Raw genomic sequence first — 23926 nt, forward strand, 5'->3', positions numbered from 1 at the left:
CAACAGCTGGAACATTCACTCTTAGTTTCCACGCACAACCTGTGGACCTGACAGCACAGGACAGGGCGGGGCCACAGAGCCAAGCCCCAACCCGCGGAGAACCTCCCAGGTATTCACAGCTAAACAAACACATACTATTAATTACTTAATGCAAATTTACAGTATCAAAACACCTACTGAGAAGCGTGAAGACATTTTAAAATAGAATGTTCTGAAGTATTAGCAAATGGTGTCACTACAGTATATTGTATGCACATATGTAAAAGGTGTGACAGCTTTGTGCTATTGGGGAAAAGCTTTGCTTCTCAGAGCAAAAGTGTGTTTGTACACTTAATGTGTGTAGTAAAGACATAGCTAGGCTATATAGTTGGAGTTACCATTATAGAGTGGGACAGAAAGAGTACAGCATAGGCTAATGGTATATATTATTTAATACTATAAAATCCATAGACCAACATAGACACGCCCTTAGTAGGCTGCGTGTGTGTGCGCGCGCGCGTGGGTGGGTGATTTGCTTTGTAGCTTGGGGGGGTGTGGCATCAAGGACTACACTGGCTGAACCAGTCAGACCCGACAGTGTCCTACTATATGTGTGTGTGTGTGTGTGTGTGTGTGTGTGTGTGTGTGTGTGTGTGTGTGTCTGTGTGTGTGTGTGTGTGTGTGTGTGTGTGTGTCTGTGTGTGTGTGTGTGTGTGTGTGTGTGTGTGTGTGTGTGTGTGTGTGTGTGTGTGTGTGTCAGTCAGTGTAAGGTGTGCTACAGTGATACTACGACTCTCCCGGTGGATTAGGCCACTGACAGAAAGAAAGGGGATCAAACAAGACATGGCGACTCAGCTCATGTGCACTGCCACTGTATGTGTATACTGACAGATTGAAAGACAAATGGTGAAGAAGCAGCAGTAGTTAATTCTAGAAACACTAGATCCTACAGTTCCCATAATGCAACTTGACAGTCTTTTCTTTGCAGGTCTTCAGAGTCCTTCAGAGATAACCATGATGGATGACATCATCAGGGCATGCTCCTTTAATGGTACATGTGCACAGGATCAGTCATTACCACACTTATTCATTAGCTATGAATTGCAATGCAATGCATTCTGGTAGTGCCGCTGTGCATTTTGAGAGACGGGCGTCATGTTACAACGGGTCTGATATACTCTTGTGTCTTTTTAGGCTCCTTTTTCATTTTTTGTTTTATCAAGGTTAATCACATGACTGTATACTGGGCATACTTGCCAACCCTCATAATTTTCCCAGGACACTCTCCTAGTTTCCTCACAGGATCACAGTTTTCTTGTATTTCTCCCTGATTTATGACAGATTTTTACTGTACATGTATAACAGGTTTTTTACACAAACACCATGTTTGGAAGTTCAGTTGATTGCTGTGCTCCATGTATTTCAGCCGTATGCCCCACAATTCTAGAAGTCTACTGTTCTTGCAAAAGTAAAATGAAAAGTATTTAACATAAAAATGCTGCTGCAGTGTACTGTACTTATTATTATTAAAAGTCACCAGAATGCAGGAAACATTTTTCTGTTCTCCTGTTTTGGTTTCAGCAGCACTGGCTTTTTCAGATGATTGCTTCATGTCTGATAATCTTAACATCCATGTTCATGTTTAATCTTCTCCCCTTTAATACCTGTAGCAACACGCCCATGCTTCTGCAACCTCTCGTTGTTTTGCTGCAGGGCTATTGACAGTCTGTACATGGGCCGTGTTAGCTTGTAAATTCACAAGAATTGAAAGCACTTGAATGTCAAATGTGAAGGAATTGTAGTCCTTTTCCTAATTTGAAGTTTTCTGAGGACTGCCAGGGTCATTCTTTCTTTCCATCCCCCTGCTGGAAAGAAGCGGTGTCATTCAACATCTGTGCTGACGGCCATGACCTCTCAACCATGAAAGGAAAGGCTGCTATCAACTGGAAACAACCAGCCAAGAGTGTGACCTCAAACAATGGTGTGTGTTTGTTTCCATGTTCACATTAGGAAATCAACAGTATAGTGTTGAGTTCTATCTTTTCCCATGACATCTTCAAGCCTCCAACCAAAAGACTTGGCTTGTTTGGCTGTTTTTGTTCAGGGTCGGTAGATTCTTACACATGCCATTAGGAGCACTACAATGAGCCCGAAGAACCTGATTTTTTCACAGATTATTTGTCTTATGTTGTACTGTCATGATATAATGGTGGACACATCCCTAAATGATGCTTAGGGCTGGAACCCAACCAGAAATAATTCTAAGGGGTACCTACGGTGTGATATTTTGAAGCAGAGCAGGAGTATTTAATGAGTTGAAATTGAGACCAGACTGTTCCTGGTGTCTCCATTCTGCCCATATTTTGATCAAAATGCAAATTAGGTGTGTGGAACAGGGAAACTTTTCAGTCAGAGGCAGTGATGTGGGATACTCTTGTCAGATCACTTTAACCTGCGAGTTGAGGGCCATGTGAGACAGCAATAGGCATTCAAAGATTACTTTTTGGTAGCCTGCCTTCCTATAGGTTAATGTTGATAGGCTGTAGATTGGCAGTAGTCCTGTGCGAAAAGCCAGTCCATCGGCGCAGCAGTGGCGCCAACACGTAACCCTATACTTGCACGTAGTTGTGGTCCTTTGAAAGCCTCAACTTCTTTTTCCTTTGCAGAGGAAGAGCTCATCGGATAGGATTTTGATGGGCAGCTTGAGATACAAGGTATTCAATTCAATTCAATTCAATTTTATTTGTATAGCGCTAATTCATAACAGAAGTTATCTCAGGACACTTTTCAAATAGAGCAGGTCTAGACCGAACTCCTTATAACATTATTTACAGAGACCCAACAGTACCACCATGAGCAAGACCTTGGTGACAAGGGCAAGGAAAAACTGCCTGTTAAAAGGCAGAAACCTAGGGCTCTAGGTCTCGACCAGTTGGGGTGAGAGAGAGAGAGAGAGAGAGAGAGAAAGACAGTAGCAACAACTACACTAATAGTAGAGGTCGACATGGATTTAGATAGTAAATGCTAAATGGACCTGCGCCTTTCTAGTCTTCCGACCACTCAAAGTGCCTTTACACTACATGCCACATTCACACACATTCACTCAGTGATGGCAAAGTCCATCGAACAGAAACTAACATTCATTCACATTCACATTCACACACCGATGCACAGCATTGGGAGCAAATAGGGGGTTCAGAATCTAGCTCAAGGATGCTTCGACATGTGGCACCAGGAGCCGGGGATCAAACCCAAAGCCTTCCGATTGGGGAACGACTGCTCTGCCTCTGAGCCACAGCCGCCCTCTGACCACATATGTTCTGCGTACATTTACACCTGCATTACTGTGCATCTTTCTGATCCAGATAAGATATTCAGATACAGATCACATGTGGGGAAGATGGTGTCTTTGTTTCAAAATGTCCCTTTAGAAACATTATTCAGATATGAAACATATTTTTTATGGGTCTAAAATTGATTGGCATGACTGAATACGTTGGTACTGCAATATTTTATACCCAAACCTGACCCAACAGCAGAGGCTAGACGCCAGTGTAATGCAATGCTTTTGTGACCCCCTGTTTCTCTCTCTCTTCACACTGGGCATTGGATATCTACTTGCAACTTGCAACACATGACATATGGATGAAATTCTAAATAAATTGCATTTGAAAATAACCAAACCCTAACCCGACCCAAGCCTGACACTCTACAAATATGCATAAGAACAGAACAGCCAGGCAGAGGAAGGACAACACTTCTCAGTGATGGTCCATGTGGTTTTGGTCTTATCCAGCTGACAATAACATCTGCTAAGTGAATTACGTATGCAGGTAAAAATGCATTGCCTCATCCATGTACTAATTTGGTAATGAGGGTGTAACGCAGTAAAGAGTGACTAAGATTTGACCCCAACAGCAAGAAACAGTAGAGATCAATCAGCGAGTACACAGGGTCAAACTGAAATGATCTCAGATCCTAATGAATAAACATTAGTGTGTTAAGGCCTATACCTTACCAAGCTGTATTTATCTCATGTCATGTCACCTGCAGCTAAGAGCAGATGCAGAGGTGACACCCAGTTAACCCCATCCCCACTGCATTCCTCCACTGATACGAGGGTGAGAGTCAGTGGATTTGATGGATCGATGAAGACTACAGTCCGTTCTCTGCTTAAACATTAACAAGATGTCCCTACAAACATAGCTGCAGCTAATGAAGCTACATTTGTAGGTTCAGGTAGCTTTGCCTGGTGGGTTGATTTAGTAATGTGTCCACTTTATTTGGATTTCTGAAATGTTTTGTACCAGTATTAAATCAATATTAGGTAAGCTTTTTTTTTTTTTTTTTTTTTTTTTAAAAAAAAAATTTTTTTTCCTTAAATTTTTTTTTTTTTTTTTTTAAAAAAAAAAAAAAAATTTATGGGGGAGAATTCTTTTTTTTTTTTATTTTTTTTTTTTCCTCTTCTCCCCATACACCATTCCATGGTAAAGGAGTTTAACCCTTGGACCCTGATAGGAACATTAGTGTGGTACACTCAAATCAGTATTTTACAAGATGAATACAATATGAGGAATTATTACCACCACCACCAGCCAGTACTTAAGGGGTGGCTGTGGCACAGAGGTAGAGCATGTCGTCCACTAAGTATCCTTGAGCAAGATATTGAACCCCAAATTGCTCCTGATGCTGCGTCATGTGAATGAATGAGTTAGTTTCTGTTCGATAGGTTAAATAGGTTAGCTAGCTAGCTATCTAGTACACTTTTGGCGCAAGGAAGAGGAAGTCTTGGCCTGGATATCTATTATCCATTTTCTGGATATAACGGCCAAGATTTCAGGTTCCCCAGAGGCTAAATTGGCATTAGAGCCGATGGGTTCTAAGATTGTGTTTTTGGCACAATTGTTTGTTTGTTTGTCTGTCAGCAGGATTACGGAAAACTACTTGCCCCTGATTTTCATGAAACTTGGTGGGAGGGTGTAACATGGACTGAAGAACAACAGATAACATTTTGGAGTGGATCTGAATCCAAATACACAAATAACTTTCACAGTCATTAACAATGCAATCGTAACACCGGTGTCTACAGGAAAATGAAGTGAATTTGCCACATGTGCAAACCCGTTCCAATTAAAGTAAATGGTGTGTCGTGACTAAACATACAAGAAAACATAACAGCTACCTCAAACATCAGACATTTCTGGTTTTCACAAATGTGTATTAAGTATGTGAAATATTTCTAATGTAGAACAACATAATAAATGCACAGCTGAGGTGGTGAGGCCCAACCATATGTTGAACTAGTGATAATATTAATCTGAGCCCTTCTGTCCCGTTTGATACAGATTCTGTAGATAGAACAATTACACTAATGAAAACATATCTATGGATATCATATTCTATTTCTGCTAATAGATCCTCCTAAATGTTACACACTGGACCTTTAACATTATATTTAAAATATCAGATTAATTAATTTTTTTGAGGAAAATAAAATGATAAATATCTGGAATCAAAAAACTTTTCTTTAACTATACGCTAAATATAGTAATTAGTCATTAATGTGTTAAATTGAGTTTGATTATCTTTTCTTTAAAGGTAATGCTAATGTAGCAGAGGTCTGTCTTTATGATGACAGTTAAAGCATTCCAGCAGGGTGTTGTCTGATCCAGGTACTGTACCATGACTGGAATGTCTGGCTGAACGGTCAGACTGGAATGGCAGCATTCTGGTTGTGAACACAGGCATGAATCAGCCATCAGGAGAAGCTGATACACTGCCTGGGCCCATGAAGACACTGACGAAGTACAGTGCCTCAGGACGAGTTCACCTGGAGTACAGTTAATTTGCTGCTATGGGGCAGGAGACAGCACTCCAATGTCAGCAGGATTCCAGCTGCTCACGTTTCCTGGATCGCTAACAACTCTGAGGTGCTGCTCTGCTCTTAACAATAACCTCTGACCTCTATGACTGTGGAACTTCCTCACAGAGATTCGCCCTCATGGTGTAGGTTTCCCCCGGTGGTTCCTCCCAATCGTGCTTGGTTACTGGTACAGTCTTACAAGAGCGCCTCACCCTGCTGATCAAAGGAGAAGCACATTTTAGTTGCCCTTTTTCAATATTGCTTTAATGTATAGCTTTGTTGGTATCCAATTATCCAACCGAGTACTGAACATATGCATATATGTAGAAATAAAGCACAAAATCTTCCACACATTGAGTGCATGTACTAAAATCAAGATGGTAGCATGCTAGGTTGCAGCAGCCACTCGGGGAGACTCGGGGTTTTTATATATTTTCGATCATTGGACCTTTACCTCATATCTTTAAGCACACTGGGCAGACAATATCGGACAGATGGGTAGAAGTTCTTTTAGATAGTACATAGTAAGATAAACAGTTATGTAGACTGTCCTGCCGTGGTGGACACTGGACAGACTCTCCTGTCCTTTAGTTATCTCCGACAGGGTTAAAAGCTGGATCACTTCCTCATACTGGACAAAACACACATTGTTCGCCCTGAATCTGAGCCCCTCTGTCCGACCTCATGGCAGAGCCTTTCTCCTATCCAGGTATTCTGCATCTTCTTCACTCACATACACACCTAAGTGACACTCTGAGAATGTGGACAGGTGTTTATGTTGCGGTGATACTGTGCGAATGAATGTTCAGGAAACCAGAATTGCATTCATGTCGCTGTTTAGTCCACATTCCCCAGAGAGGTGTGACCTCAGGAGCTTTAAGGTGTGTCTGGCTGTCACCAGAGTTTTATTACCTGGAGGACGTGGGTTCACTGCAGGTATGACAAGTATGACACATGCAGCTTTTAGATACATTGTTGCTCTGGGTGGTGCCATAGTGGTGGAGTCTTTAAGGTGACATTTAATGTTGCTATGTAGTGATGTGTATCATCTTCAGGAGGGCTGCTCCTGAAACTCCTGCAGTGTGTTCTAGTCATACTGCACCACAATTTAAAAACTCAACAACATATTTGTAATGATGGACCCAGTGGTGATCTGACAGGGTTGGGGAGACTAGTCCCATTGAGACCAAAGTGAACTGTATTATATCAGCCTAGCAGGTTTGTTGGGTCAATACCACACTTGCGAGGGTGAATTGCACAGGGTGTGGATGTCCTTCTAGACTCCCATCCTAGCCCAGGTGTGGCAGAGAGAGACTCAACTGAGAAAGCAGCAGAATAAAAAAGCACTAACTGTAGTTTTAGTAATCAGTAGGAGATAGATGGATATTAAACTGCATTCAGGTTTCCCCCACATTTTTTTTATGGACACCCCCATCACATTAATTAATAAACAGTTTGATTAAAGTATTATCTTTTAATGGAACAATTAAATGAAACGTCTGTGCAGCTTTTACCAGAGTTACATGAATGAATTGTATTCTGTTAAATGTATTTCCAATAAAGCTCAACATTGCTGATACCAGTCAGTTAAAAAAAATGCCTTGATCAGCCCCGATACCGATCTTTGAGATCAGATCGGGACATCACTCACCAAAACATGTTACTCTAAAATCATTTGTGGTATTGCAGGGGACAGGGTTGTCATGGTGAAGTTTGGAAACACTGTACCAAAGAATTGACCAGAATAACCAGGACATTGTTCCTGGAAAGACACATTGCTGTTTGTTGCTTGTTTTTGAGTTTTTCAAATTAACAAATTAAAGTCTCTGCCTTTCTAGATACCTGGTGAGTGAGAAAAGTGAGAAAATATGTGTGGAATTTGGTGAGTGGGCCTTTAAAGCTGCAGTTTCTCTGAGCAGCTCAACGGTTTCACCACTATTGTAGCGGGTGGAGGGTGTGTGCGGCGACAACTTCTCAATGACAGGTGTGTCCCACCCTTCAGGTTTAAAACAAACACACACTCTACATTCACACACAGATCTATGCAGGCATTCACACAAACAGACACACACAGCTCACACTGACACACACACACCAAAATGATGCCAAACCCTTCTACTGCTTAGCATTATTAGAACAGTCTGTTGGCAACCAGGCAACTCCACCCTGCTTTCAAATATGTGATTCTCTCAGTAAAAACTCCTGAAGGAACTGCTCGATTAGCCTAATTGTCTGCTGAGGTGAGGACACATTTATCGCTCAGTAACACAATAAACAATAACATTCCTCTTCTGGTGCTCAGAGGTGTGATGGCTAGATAAGATGATATTCTATATTTCTCTTCTTGCCAACAAATTCTATGAAAAGATCCAAACCAACAGTGAATGCATCTACTGTCAAACTGTGTGTATTAATTCTGATATATTCAATTCAATTCAATTCAATTCAATTCAATTCAATTCAATTCAATTCAATTCAATTCAATTCAATTCAATTTTATTTGTATAGCACCAATTCATAACAGAAGTTATCTCAGGACAGTTTTCAAATAGAGCAGGTCTAGACCAAACTCTTTAAAACATTATTTACAGAGACCCAACAGTACCACCATGAGCAAGCACTTGGCGACGGCGACAAGGAAAAACTGCCTGTTAAAAGGCAGAAACCTAGGACAGACCCTTCGGCTCTAGGTGGGTGGTCGTCTGTCTCGACCAGTTGGGGTGAGAGAGAGAGAGAGAGAGAGAGAGAGAGAGAGAGAGAGAGGGAGCAGAGGTAACGACAGAAGAACAGAGACAAAGGTGCACAGCAACAACAGTAGCAACAACTACACCAATAGTAGTGACTGATGATGATGAACATGAAGAAGATGATGACGACGACAACAGAAGCAAAGTTAGTAACATGCATTAATGGGGCATGAATGTGTGCATCAAGAGAGGGAGAGGAAGAGAGGAGCTCAGTGCATCATGGGAAATCCCCCGATACTCTAGGCCTATAGCAGCATAACTAAGGGATGGTTCAGGACTCCCCTGATCCAGCCCTAACTATAAGCTTTATCAAAGAGGAATGTCTTAAGCCTACTCTTGAATGTGGTGAGGGTGTCTGCCTCCTGAACCACAACTGGAAGCTGGTTCCACAGGAGAGGAGCTTGGTAACTGAAGGCTCTGGCTCCTGTTCTACTTTTGAGACTATAGGAACCACAAGTAGCCCAGCATTCAGAGAACGTAGTGTTCTAGTGGGGTAATAGGGTACTATGAGCTCTTTAAGATATGAAGGGGCCTGACCATGAAGAGCTTTATAGGTGAGGAGGAGGATTTTAAATTCTATTCTACATTTTACAGGGAGCCAGTGCAGAGAAGCTAGTACAGGAGAGATGTGATCTCTTTTTCTAGTTCCTGTCAGTACTCGTGCTGCAGCGTTCTGAATTAATTGGAGCGTTTTAATGGACTTATTGGGGCAACCTGATAATAAAGAGTTGCAGTAATCCAGCCTAGAAGTAACAAATGTATGGATTAGTTTTTCTGCATCTGTCTGTGATAGTATGTGTCTAATTTTTGTAATATTACGTAAATGAAAGAAGGCAGTCTTGGAGGTTTGCTTTATGTGGGAATTAAATGACAAATCCTGATCAAAGATAACTCCAAGATTCCTGACAGTGGTGCTAGAGGCCAAGGTAATGCCATCTAGAGTAACTATATCTTTAGACAGTGAGTCTCGGATGTGTTTGGGGCCCAGTACTATATCATCTTCCCCTGTGCCGTAGAGCTCTACTGTAGTCCAAAAACTATTAAAAACACATCAGTGAGACACACTGTTGCACTGCTTGCTTTCCTTCATTACCATGAACACACACTCTGTAGTTTATTTTTCACTCAGTCCCACATACAAGGTCCTGCTGCCCCAAGTACTCGCTAGAGCAGTGGTTCCCAACCTTTTTTCCTTGAAGCCCCCCTTACCTGTGTCCAAGACAAGTCAGGCCCCCCCAACCCCTACCCGCATACACGCACTAAATAGGTAATAAATAGCTTAATGAATTTAAATGTGGACCAAAAATATGTTTCAATTTGGATTATACAGAGTTTTGATTATCCAATTGGGTGTGTTATTGGGATTTTATAAATTAAATTTTTGTAAATAATAATTCTGGTAACCTCTCAACCTCAGCAGACAAAGTTGTGCGCACCCCCTGTGATCGCTGGGGAGCGCGGACCCCAGGTTGGGAACCACTGCACTAGAGCACCAAATGTGGATTAATTCGCCACTGAAAATATTCCCAATTTCCTTCTCTTTGATAACTTGACTGCGCCAGATATTTTGTTACACAGACCCACCTGGAAAGTCTGAAACTGAAACAAAAAAATACTCAGCAGGTGATTGGATGAAGCATTTTTCTATGACCGTACGTGTGAACTTCAACCAATCAGATCAATGAACCATATAACAAATGGCTATTTTGTTGAAACATGTTCTTCTCATAACTTCTCATAAAGTCGATGTGCTTGTCAATGTCACTTTTTGTGAACCAATTACAGCTGGGATGGGGAGGGACATTAAAATTAAGGTTCTGTTCCATTCAGGTCAAACAGAGTTAGGGTGCTGCTATTGTGCATGTTTGCTCACTGGAAGGGCTCTGCTAAACTAAATGGAACAGAACCCTAATATATTTGTGAGCCATTTCTGTACAGATCAACGGGCTCAGCTGAGGTGGAAAAGTTGGTGTATTGATAAAAACAAAATGTAACAAAGAGCAAAAGAGTGAAGGCCCTTTTACAGCCATTGTTTGGTTTGTCCGTTCTGGGCTACTGTAGAAACATGGCAGTTCATCATGGCGGACTCATTGCAAGGTAACAAAAACACAATGATTCCTATATTCCATTTCTGACAATAGATCCCCATAAATGTTACACTCTGGACCTTTAATGGGCCCCAACTGCAGATTTAGGAACACCACTGTTTATCTCTATCTCTCTTCTGGAAATTCGGGTCAGATTTGCTCTACATTTAGAAATAGAATAGAATAGAAACCTGACTACAGCCTTTGCAGCTCATGATAAGCAAAGTTAGTGTGTTGGTGTGTGTGTGTGTAGTTGGACACAAAGTCCACTATAGGACAGGGGCATCATTTACATTAATCATTACCTCAAAGAGAATAATGCATGCTGCTGATACACTGCACCATACAGGTTTTTTAATGTAAAATACCATTCTAACAACAATTCTAAGGTAATCTGTAAAAAATAATCTATATCAAGATGCATGAAGTAAGTGAAAGAATCTCTGTAGTTACGAGATATGCGAATAAATGTGATTTGTGAGTGTGTGTGAGAGACAAATCCCTGGGACCAGCAGACGCTAAAGCCCCTAAAACCCTATAAAGCTCATCTGACAGGAAAGTGCTGCTCTGTCTGTCCGGACTGTAAGCCTTACAGAGTGTGTGGCCAAACCAACAGCACACGCACACACACACACACACACACACACACACACACACACACACACACACACACACACACACACACAGGCTGCAGTTACTGTATTTATGAAGTCACTGTATTATCTTACATTCACTTAATCATACATCTGACCCTAAACCATTTAAAGGAATATATTTGAGAAAGACACTCATTCTTTTTCTTGCTGAGAGTTAGATGTTCAGACCGGTAAGACTCTCAGCCAGCAGCTGGTTATCTTACACCTTACATCTGTAAACCGTTTATAATACAGTCTGAGACCAAAACTATTTCTTAAGGTCCAGTATAATGACAGTTTGATTACAGCAGTGGTATGGATGTTCTCACCTAACTTGCAACAAGTGACCAAACAAGCATATTTTCCAAAATGTTGAGCTATTCCTTTAGAGCCGCAGTAGATCATTTTTATAAAAATGACTTTTTGTCATTTTTGCTGAAACTCTCACTCTATCCTGACAGTAGTACATGAGACAGATAATCTGTGAAAAACAAACAGGTTCCTCTGGCTCCCGTACTTGCAAGAATCCACCAGAGTCTTTAGTGCCTTGCTCAAGGGCAATATTCACTTCTTCAACAGTTTCCTACCCTTCCCATCCCATCTGAACTCCTGAAACCTGACAGTAAACCACACCTCCTACTGGCATGTCATTTGAGAAGTGTGTGTATGCATACTACTACCTGCTTGTGTGAACCAGCTTGGCCAGATCTCGCCTTTTTTTTTTTTTTTTTTTGATATTTAGATTTCCTGTGTCTGACAGTACCTGAAGCAGACAGGGGAGGACACTTTCTCTGTCAGCCTCTCTCCTCCCCTCCCAGCCGCAAACCACAGTGAGAGACGCTGCAGCCTGATCAGCACCGAGGGCTGTTCTTCATTGCACATGACTGCACTGCAAAAGCATGTACAGAATGCAATATAGAACAGGTTACACCCAGGGTTAAATGGCCATTTTCAAAGTGAGGAGCAGGGCAGTAGAAGGGAAGGAGAAAGAGGATGAGTGGCTGTTATCCTGTTCAGAATAAGAAGAGAAAATGAATGATACAATATGGAAATAGTTATGCAGGTGCTCTCCAAGTCTTTCAGACACAATTGCTTCTTCTTTGTTGTCTCTATTTTATTTTTTACAGCTAGCTTTTTATCCCACTAGACCAAACCTGCTGGCCACACTGACATTAGATCTGTATGCACACTCATGTTTACTAAAGAATGATTACTTATCTATATCCTTATTGCTTACTTTGCTGACCTCCTGGCCTTTCCTGTAGCACCACCTTCAGGCCACTTTGAAAACTTTTCTGAGTATTGTGTTTATTGAATTGAAAAGATACCAGCTAATTTTCAAATATGACAAATATTCTCAACATGTTTTTTGGCAAATTCTTTTATACTTAATGAAATGAAAAAATAATTTGCGAAATGGTGGTATGATAAATTCCGTGTTTTCTTCCCGTTGGTCTATTTTCTTTAGTTGTTTTAACTGCATACTTTTCTAAAATCTGATGCTTGCTGTGACATCTTTCAAATCACTTCTTAAAACGAATTCTAGCCCGCTGCTTAATGTCTCATATTTTATTGGTATTATTGTTCTTATCACATATTAGCTATGGGTATTATTAATCTGTATATTTGTAATGTGACATGATTTACTCCAGTGCAGTTAATTTTGCAATATGTTTTTTTTTTTTTAATTTTATAGGATTTTAATTGTCTGATTAGATTTTTTGCCCAGTGCCTCCTAAAATGTTCTAATCCTGGTTCTGGCCATGTAAGGCACTTTGTAACTCTACTTTGAAAAGTCCTGTGTAAATACTACTACTAATAATAATATTATTGTAATATATAACACAGGGGCGGCTGTGGCTCAGAGGTTGTTGGTTCGATCTCCGGCTCCTCCTGCCACATGTCGAAGTATCCTTGAGCAAGATACTGAAACCCGAATTGCTCCTGATGCCGTGCATGGGTGTGTGAATGTGTATGAATGATGAATGATGAATTATAGGCCTACTGTATATATTTTTAAAAGTTTTCTTACACCCCTTAAAATCAAGACAAGAATGCATTTTGATTGTCTCACACACCTGTCTGACAGGCATAACATAACACTGCATTTTACTTGTGTTTTAATGTTAATTTGCTTTTTAAACTTTAAACAGTGCTTACAATGTTCCATTTGACACGTATTGTAACAGCAGGTTGCAGGCTGCTGGCAAAGGACGACAGAGGTGAAGCAGTGAGACTTTCTATAACGCTATGATCTTGTCCAGAAGAGGGTGCTACGTGTCCAGCTGCCTGTCTGCCTGTGCTGCTGACTGCAGTAAGACCTTGCCAGTTGAGTTGTAAGCCTATTTAGAGAGTTTTGCAGCTGAGCTACAATGTCTTCCATCCAGAAGACTGTTGATGAACTTACAGAGGATTTCTGATGTTTTCTGATTGACATCCAGCCTGCATGGAGCTTAACGTCCAGTTAGCTCTAGAATAGTATGAAGCTCAGGATAAACCTCGACATAAACCTCTAGTACTATTGACAATAGGCCATTCTGCCAAATCAGTGCCTTCTCCTTCCCTAGGACATGGAGGTATCTGTTTAATACATTTTGTTCTAGCTGCAGTTTAAACATACATCATGAAATAAAAACGACCTAGAACCCTGAAAATAATAAATAAATAATATAATATAATATAATATAATATAATATAATATAATAATAAACTCTCAAACACTACACTTCACCATGAAATAAAATGATCCTTCAGAAGTGTAATATTTTGCATTACTGTGTGACTCTATTTCCTATTTAGACATAAAATATTTTTTTTTCATTGGAGATTCATAAGATCTTAGTTAAATAATTGTATTAGTATTGCCAGGTTTTGACTTACTCCTCTTACCCTGACACATTCCCCCCTCTCTGAAAGAAATTTTGGGACATTTCTCCAGTCACATGACCAAAAAGAAGTAACATCAGAGCTTCTGAAGGCAAAGAAGAAACAAAATACCTTCTCTCACTCTGTTGTCTGTATGTTTGATCATACTGTAAGTATGACCAATCTCAACGTTCGATTCAGCTAAATTATTTCTTACATGTTATTATGTTTTTTACGGAGCCCCTAAAGGGACAAAAAAAAAAAAATGAACGTTCTAGTGAGCACTAGATAGTTTTCTCACTAATCTGCCACTAAAGTATCTTGTGCCACTAGATAGTATCGCCACTAGATATATCAAATATGATTTGCTAATTTAAATAGTTAAAATTAGCCATGTGTTAATAGTCACAAGACGAAAAAACCAATGAAATTACTTATTTGACACACATTTTAAGCCAATACGTATTAAACTAACAAGGTAATGTGCAAAAGGTGGACTGTTTTGTTATTTTCTCAAAGGAGGACAGGCATTTAAATGCGGACTGTAATAAAAGTTACAGATTAATTTACATTTATTTTTACTTACAGACAAATTAGTTTAATACTCATTTGAATATTAAAATTAGCCATGTGTTGATTCACCACAATATGGATAGTATCTAGTGCGCACTAGATAGTAGTAAGTATTGGCTTAAAATGTGTGCAAAATAAGTAATTCATTGGTTACATTTTCGTGTGACCTATTAACACATGGCTAATTTTAATATTTAAATGAGCCATGTGCTGATTCGCCACAAGACTCCATCCATAGGATCAGTGCGCACTAGATCCGTATCTAGTGCGCACTAGATCCGTATCTAGTGACACTAATACCATCTAGTGCCACTAGAAACGTTTTTTTTTTTTTTTTTTTCATGTCCCTTTAGGGGCTCCGTATGTTTTAAAGATAGTTCTGATAAACCACCCAAAGTTCTACTGACTGTAGCTATTAGCATTGATGCTATGTGGCTACATTTCATGTATTTGCTTATATATGCTAAAAACTCAGTCCTGTTACTTTAAGTCCTGTTAGGAAAAATGGAAATCTTCCATTTAGAAACCTTGTAGAAAAGAAATGGCCAGAGATGAACAATTACACAGTTTGAATAGTTAAACAACGTGTGTGTTATTAGATACAGTGCTGAAAAAAGAAGAAAAAGTTTAGTTTGGAAAAGTTACAACATGGAAATGACAGGGATTCAGGTAAATGGCCTAAACAGAAGAAACAATAAGATAAGATAAGAAAAGATAGACTTTATTAATCCCACTGGGGAAATTTGCTCAAGATACAACACAATAGATAAGAAAATACACTGTAAAAAACAATAAAACAAAAATAACTATACGTTTTTACCATCAAAAGAAAACGCTTTGCAATATGAAAATACCATATAAATGCTATGACAGTGGTTTTCTGTGCAATTTACAGTCTGTAATATAAAAAACGAGTTTATTCCATATAAATTCCTTTAAAATGCAATATAAACATCACAGTTTTACTGTTACAGAAACTTTAACCTATTAATCTTTTACTGTCATGGTTTGAAAGTTTTTCTTTTTTTTCATTACATTTCTTAAAGTGTTCACATTAAATAAAAAACTAAATAGAAAACTACAATATACAATAGAAATATAAAAATAAGTTATGTGTACACTATGCTCAAGCTGATAATATATAATCTTGCTGAATATTTATGAGCACCAGGGTACACCAATATGACATGACACCCTTTATAGTTTCACATACAGTATGCCCCCCCTTCGGAGAAGCAGGACGACCAGCATAGAAGCTATGTACTGCTGCGGAGAGCGGCAGACCCATAAAAAATAAGTCTTAGTTCTATCTGGAGTATTTTCACAGCTTTACCTTGCTGTCAGACAGCCTTTTTCAATAGGGAACTAAAGCTATTGTGCCCTCTTCAAAGCCACCAGACTTCTTTGACAAAAACAGTGATTTTACATCCCAAAACAATTGCTTAGCTTTCTGTCTACTTCTCCAAACTGGGGGCATGCCAAACGCTATCTACTGTAGTCTATATACTGACTACATATAGGCTACAGTAGGATACCTCATACAAATACACGACCATACAAAAGAATTTGTAACGTGCTGCGTGCAACAACAGGAAATTCATATAATATGTATTTGTAAAAAGAATGTTTGATTTTTTCATATATCTATTGTATTAAAAGGAACCATGGCCAAAGTCTTAAAGCTGCAAAAAACGTGTTTTTTTATATGAACGGATCAATTGGCTCAAATGACTTTGTGTTATGTGAATGGGTTTGCTTATAATGACAGACCCACACACAATTATCACCCAATGTTTGCCATAACACCTATAAAATTGTGTCACATGTTGAGTTTTCGGCTTGTTCTGTTCCTACCTCACCACCATTAAATATAAAATTTTGCCTCTTTCTGGCGGCCTCTGTGGACAAAAACGGTAGTGTTTCTAAAGCTGAAAGTTAATTTCAAGGGGAATCTGACCGAATCCGACCAGGTGGCAGACATTATTATGTATGTATTTATGATTATACACTAATGAAAATATACCTATGAATATTATATTCCATTTCTGACAGTAGATCCTCCTTAAAGTTACACACTGGACCTTTAAGTTGAGACTGTTTCTATAAAAAAGTCATAAATTTGACTGTTCATTTTATTTTTATAAATATCACCATTTCTTTCTTTTTCTGGTAGAAATGTGTTTCCATAAATATAAGGTAAAGATACACAGCCTCATTTTGTTTTACAGCTCAATAAACCTCACACATAAGTTGTAAAAACATCAGCAGCATTAAGTGACATAAAAAAGGCGACCCTACCTTTAACACATTTTGTAGGTATGTGTGTATATGGAAATAGCTGCTATTTTTGGGTCAATCATTATAGTCGATTGCTGAGGAGGTGGGGTTTGAGGGAGTGACATCTTGGACATGACTGGATTATCTGCCTGTCCCCAATCCTATCTGCAGCCATGACAAAGAGTCAGAGAGTCAGAGCGCTGATGGTCGGCCAGAGGCTTGTTAACCTTCCAGCTCCACTGTGGGATTAAGGTAAAAGGAGATTGGAGTGCAGGCACCCTGATGAGAGGCATATGGGAGAAAGGTTTTACTAACTCCATCTAGTCAGGCTACTGTGGATAGCAGCAGACGAGCCTCCAGTATGAGGTTACGGGACATTAAGATGATGGAAATGATTGTGATTGAGCCAAACAGCGTGTATTATTTTAACATCAATGAGTCACTAATCCACATATTAATACTGAGTCTTTACAAATACTGTAGATCAAACAAACAAGAGCATTGTTGGTCTCAGTGAGTCTCAAGTTTACTAGTATTAGACTATATAGTATACTATTATATTGTAAAATACTAAAAAAGATACCCCTGAAACATTTAGTGGCATTTAGCCACTAGTTGCAACCAACTGTAACCCCTCAGCTAAACTGAATGCAACAGAGAAACTATGGTGGCCTGAAAAACATGAAAGGCCAGTCCATTCTGGGCTACTGTAGAAACATGGCGGAAGAGGACCCACTCCCTCTAAAGCTATGGCCAGAGTCACCAAAACTTTATAGGATGATCCCCAAGGAAAATGTTATAAATATTTTTCACATAATTCATATTTATATGAATATACATATTTAGACAGTAGGATATTTAGGCAGTGCACTGATCAGTCACCAGCAGCAGGGATCAGCGGGGAACCCGGTGGTGTCCTCTCTGATTTCCCAGCAGGTAGCTGGCCTCCAGAATGCCCACTTGGTTAGAGAACTGGAAGCTGCTGCTGTGAGTGAAAAATCACAGTCAGGAACACACACAAGAACTGGTTAGCAGCCAGGAAAACTGTAATAGTATGAAGAACACATCAGCATATGCAGAAAAGTTTACTTTTTTTATGCAACCAGAACAGTGGGATCTGCGTTTGTATTTATCACAGTCACTGTAACATCCATCATCTATCTGGTTTAAGGGGTTGGGGGTTTAAAAACAAAAATCAATATAGTGTTTTTGAGAATTGATATAATATCATAAAACAAAATATCACTATACAGTATTTTCCAATATATTCTCACACCCCTAGATCAGAGTCAGAAACACTTTTATTGTATGTACACACACAAAAAGAATTTGCTCTCAATGTACATACACAGAATAAGGATAAATAAACAGGACAAGCTCAACAAAATAAACATAAACTACTATGCACAGTTATACATATATAAACAAAGTAAAATGATAACATTTGTAGACAGTAGACAACAGTGCAATGGTGGAGAGTGCAAAGGATGCTGAAATAAATATTTACATGCAGGTTTGTTTATGTACATGAGGTAGGTGGATATGACAGTATATACAGTATGAACAGTGTTTGTAAGATTGTATTTATCTTTTAAAAAAGAAACTGAATTTCAACAATGAAAAAATGAATAATAAATGGTTTACAGGTAAAGTGGATGTCATACGGTTAAATAAGGTGAAGGAATTCTTCCAAGCAAGTGGATAGCGTACGGACTGTTTTTCTTTATTGGACCTTGAATGCAGCAGCACTGATCCACAGGAGTCAAATGTGTGTCCCGGTGTGTCCCCACCGCGCGCGCGCACACACACACACACACACACACACACACACACACACACACACACACACACACACACACACGGGGTGTTCCGAGAGGTCGAGGTGATCCTGCTGCCTGTACGGACAGTAGCAGCTGTCAGGACTGCGGTGCGGGCGGCTGAAGAAGAGACATTTTTTTTTTGTCAAAAACAGACGGGTTAAGGTCAGTCAGCAGGAAAAAAGCCCACGTGTCGGTCAGATTAGAATCGGGCCGACAGAGCGTCCCGTTACCGGCCAGCAGTGTCCGTCTCATTGATTTGAAGGGGAATGAGTGCTGACACATCCACGCAGTCAGCGAAGGCACGCGGCTCTCAGCGCGAGGAGGAGGCCAGTTGAAGATCGGCACAGTGATGCGTTTCAGGGACGGCGACACTTTTTGGTTCCCGCTGTGAAAGTTGTCGGCGGCAGTGTGGGGGCTGAACACCTGGACCACGGTTGGATAATATGTCTCTGCTGAAGCAGCGGGGGAGAGAGCTCGAGCGCTTCGACGGACTGTCGCTCATTTACTGGTACGTCAAAGTTTGGGGCGCTCGATCTGAAAGAAAGCGGGAACAATACAAAGCTCCATTACAATGTTGTTTTTGTGTTTCCTTAAACATGGCTGAAGACTTTCCTTCGCGATACGGTTCCCCTGATAAATTCGGCGCAATTCCTTTAATCGAATTTGGCTCACTTGTTCGCACACAACGGATGTGCGTAGTGCGGCAAACAGCGGGCTAATCACAAAGTTGGCGTCTCTTAAAATGAAGTTTAGTTTTTCCAGGCAGGTGGACGATGTATAAAATAACTTTTCGAAAACGGTCTTATTTAAATAGAATTCCTTTTCACCAGATAAGGAATGTGCTGTGTGTGAGGACACATGTCAAACTAAATGAGAGGTTACTTGGGGAGGGCTTGTCCAACTGTTATAACACAGGCCACACACATATTTAAAAATGTAATATTGTGATGTTATTGCTTCATCTAATTTGACATTAATTTAGAATTTTATTTTCAAAATAACCATGCAAGATAAACAGCTTTAGATATTTAAAATTTAAAGGACCAAATCTTTACTGTGACTGTAAAAACTTTTTGATGAAGCACGTGCATAATAGACCTTTTTCCACTTTGACATGAATTAGTAGGGTAAAAAGGGTGTTACCAATGATACTAATTAAGGTTCCGTTCCATTTAGTGTAGCAAGGCTTTTCCAGTGAGCCAACGTGCACAATAGTGCACCCTGACTCTGTTTGACCTGGATGGAACAGAACCTCACAGCTACAGAAGGTAAAATTGATTTAAAAAATTGCCAAATTAATTAAATTTGCCATATTTGCTGAAACTTTCACTATATCCTGACAGTAGAACACGAGACAGATAATCTTTCCGCTGGCTTCTCCTAGTGCTCCTAATGGTATTTGCAAGAATCCAACGGGCCTGAACAAAAACAACCAATCAGAGCCAAGAAATATATTTGATCGTTGAGTCTCATTTCCAGGTCATCGAATACAGACGCTTTGGCACCCTGGGAATGAGACTAAACAATCAACTATCTTCAAGCCTCCAACCCAAAGTCTTTCTATCTTTCTAAGTTCTGATTGGTTGTTTTTGTTCGGGCCCAGTGGATTCTTGAAAATGCCATTAGGAGCACTAGCACAACCTCTGTCTCAAGTATTACTGTCAGGATATAGTGAAAGTTTCAGCAAATATGACAGTTATTTTTTATAAAAGTTACCTACTGCAGCTTTAAGTAGTATGATTGGGAACACTGTGTTTACCCTGCTATTTCATGTCAAAATGGCTGCTGTGAATAAGGCTTATTAATACATCATGTGTGGTATTTAAAGAGTGGGATGTAACATTTTTACCTTTCAGTGGCATTTTTAAATTCCATAATTAAGCAACGTAATGCAGTGCCATTAACTGAGTGGTTAGTCTATTGATATGCCATATGGGATTACATACACCATGTTCAGAACCTAATAGGAAACACAATTAGCATCTATAAAACTGATAGACCATTCACTTCTCTCCCAAATAAAAACAGATAAAGATGAAATGTGAAAGATCCCATGGGAAAGTAGGGCAGTTTGGAGAGGGCAAATTCATTTTGTTCTGTCCTGGGGGGAGGAGTCTGTCAGCGAAATGTAGGTGCTGAGTGGACTGTTGGGGCTGGCTCAGTCGGGGAGTGCTTAAAGGCAAGCTGAAGGGATCGGGAACATACTGCTGGGTGCCCCCCTCACTGGATCACACACGTCTTTTGCTCTCCATCAAACAGAACCACTCCTAAAGTTTCCCTCATGATTCTCTCCTCCCAGAAGTTACCCGAGCTCTGGGACTACTTTCTGATTTACGTCTCAGGAGCCCTAGAGTTTAATCCTGACAGTCGGGACGTAGACCTGGGACTGTTTCCACTCAGGATGAACCCCACCGTTAAGACCAGGTAGGTGGGACACAGGGAGGGTCAGGAGTAGTGGTGTGGAGGGATGCTTAATAATCTGCAGAGAAACTGCTGCCTTAAATGGAGAGAGGTCAGTTTGTGTGCTTGAAATAAAGCTGCAGTTACACATGAAATTGATATATCGCACTGGTGGGAGTTCAGTGTCACAGAGAACAGGAGATTGAGTCATACCTAGAATGATTGTTGATTAAATTCTACATTTTGGAGATTGAGCCCGCTTTAAATTTGTGCTGTTTTGCATGTGGTTTGTATGTAGAAATCTCAATAAAAAGATTGGTAGACTCATTTTACATTCATATAGAAAATACATTGCAACAAAATCAGTACTTAAAATGGGTTGATTTATGATTTACCTTAAACACAATCTTTATACACATACAGTACTTTGATAATGCTTAACTACTTTACCCAGTAACAAGTTTACTAATAGAATTTCAAAAGAATATTACAGTTACCCATTTACAGGTAAGTAAAAAAAACTAGTGACAGCCTTACTTTTGTCGACACGAATAATGAAATATTATGGCAATCACAATATGGCCAAGTGCAATGTACATATTGAAAAATCTGCAAAACAGATCAGCTTCCATGTGATTTGCACTGTTTACACTTTCATAAAAAAAAAACGATCCATGTCACACATGAGCAAAAAAAAAACCAGATTTGGGCCACTTGTGCCTGCAGTGTGAACGCAGCCTGTGATCCTCTTTCCCTTCTGCGATTACACGTTGCTACTTTGTTCATGAAGATGACACCACTCTATACAGCATATAGACTAATATAGTACAGAATTAAGTATTTAAAGTACATAGTTTAGAGAACATTATGAGTCCAAGAGTGAAAATTACAATTACAAACCCTGTCTGCTACTTAAGCACCACGGACAGTGCCATGGGTTTATGAGTACACAGCACACTAATGCTGCATTCACATGGAACCAGGCAGACGGGAGACAGGAAACCACAGGTCATGTGAGTGGATGGGAGCAGAAAATTAGGTGAGGTCGGCAGAGAATACCGGCAACGGTAACGGCAGAAAGCATTGCCATTCAAAGTTGAATATTTAAACTTTTGTGAGTTCATGAGAACAGAGAATAAATCGGACATCAAACAGTATGTCCCTATTCATTTCCCAACTTCCCTTCAGGTGACAATCATTTTTTCTTGAAATGATGCAGAGTAAAAGTTATAAATCTTTGACGTGTATAATTAACACAACATCTGCTATTTACTTTAAATGATCTACCTTTACAGTATAATTAAAAGGTTTAAATGTACCATCCACCTCCTCCTTGCCTCACGGTCAGCCACGCTTGCTTAAAGAGGGGTGTGGCTCTACTGCAGTCCACTTTAGATGATGTGGAACACTGTGATTGGGTTTTAGTCATCCATTCAAATATGTTTGTGCATGTAGGTGGAGTCAGATGACAGTAACTATAGATCTAGACGAAGTTATGGCCATCAGAAAGGACTGGGGTTCTGAACGGGTTATGTTAGTGTATATAAATATATAGTATTACAGCATAAGAATGAAATCAGTTATCTGAAGTATTATAAAACAGCTATGAGTCTGTCACTGGACAACTCTCTGGTATTATGTTGAACTCTATCAACACTATAATGCCATATAGGCTGCAGTTGACAGTGTACAGGAAAGGGTGCTTATAGGCATTAAGATTATGTGTATCATTCCTCTTAATGAGCATGCTTTAATTTAATTCCAGTTGTCCTCATTTATGCTTCTTCAGTTTCATTCTGAGCAGAGATACATGGAGCATGAATCACACACACTGCTGCTGCCAGTATGGATCACACAGAATGTGAAGACAGTGAGACAGATGGTGCACCGCACAGTGTGAACGCTGTCCTTTTCTTTTTCTGTCTCTGTCTTGTCTTTTATATTTTGCTTCTGGCGCTGGATGCTGGGGCTAGACAGGACCACCAGGCCAATATTTGCCTTTTTGTTAAACTCAAATGTCAGTCGCGCTCCCCTTTGATATGATGTGTATGTGGTTCCCACAGTGCGTTTGTATTATTTTTTACATCATGTAAAGTTCTTGGGGGCAGATCTAGATAGGTGGCATGAAAAAATGCCTGGCACCCCAGCTGCCACCACAGTTTGGTGTCAAATGCTGTCAAATGTAACACAATTTGGATCAATTTTAAAATCACAGAAATGAACCTGCCATTTACTGATCAACATTTTAGAATCAGTGATAGGCTTAAGTTTAATAAAAAAACAACAGTGTATTGATTTCTAATGCCACCTTTTAGACATTTCCATTCAGTGCTTTATTAATGTGCAACAATAATGTTTGTGAGTTCAAATATCTTTATTTGGGGATAAAGCAGATATTGATATATGTGATTGTTTGTGATTAAATCAGCAGACCACCCCTTAAAGTCTTTGTGATTTACCCCATGAATATGTCTCTAGATCCACCCCTGAAGGTTTGTTGTGGGAGCGTTTTCCTCAGCAGTGAGCGTGAGCTGAAATTTAGCTCACCCTGTCTCAGATTGCAGAAGAGTTTTCTGGAACAGACCCAGAGGCAGAGGGTGGGTAATTTGAGCTTCATTGGTACCTGACAGGGGGATAGATAGTGGGCATGGAGAACTGTAGAATAGCGGGTGTTAAAGGA

The 23926-nt window shown here is 39.8% G+C and overlaps 1 protein-coding gene and 1 long non-coding RNA gene across 3 annotated transcripts in view; both read left to right on the forward strand.

The window, feature by feature from the left end:
* Positions 1–27: 27 nt before the first annotated feature.
* LOC127355846 (uncharacterized) lies at positions 28–1530 on the forward strand. Its single transcript, XR_007881870.1, has 2 exons — positions 28–109; positions 968–1530. It is a non-coding gene; the product is annotated as an uncharacterized LOC127355846 (long non-coding RNA).
* Positions 1531–18823: 17293 nt separating this feature from the next.
* si:dkeyp-72e1.9 (syntaxin-binding protein 4) overlaps positions 18824–23926 on the forward strand; it is a 78203-nt gene continuing 73100 nt past the window's right edge. The window contains exons 1-2 of one of the 2 annotated variants that reach the window (XM_051386873.1): positions 18825–19354; positions 21146–21270. In XM_051386873.1, the coding sequence (XP_051242833.1) occupies positions 21248–21270 (23 nt within the window). In that variant the 5' untranslated portion in view covers positions 18825–19354; positions 21146–21247. Of the gene's footprint in view, positions 19355–21145; positions 21271–23926 lie in introns of both variants that reach the window. The other variant, XM_051386871.1, reaches the window with a different exon arrangement.

Source organism: Dicentrarchus labrax, unplaced genomic scaffold (assembly GCF_905237075.1).
Source record: "Dicentrarchus labrax unplaced genomic scaffold, dlabrax2021, whole genome shotgun sequence".
NCBI lineage: Eukaryota > Metazoa > Chordata > Actinopteri > Moronidae > Dicentrarchus > Dicentrarchus labrax.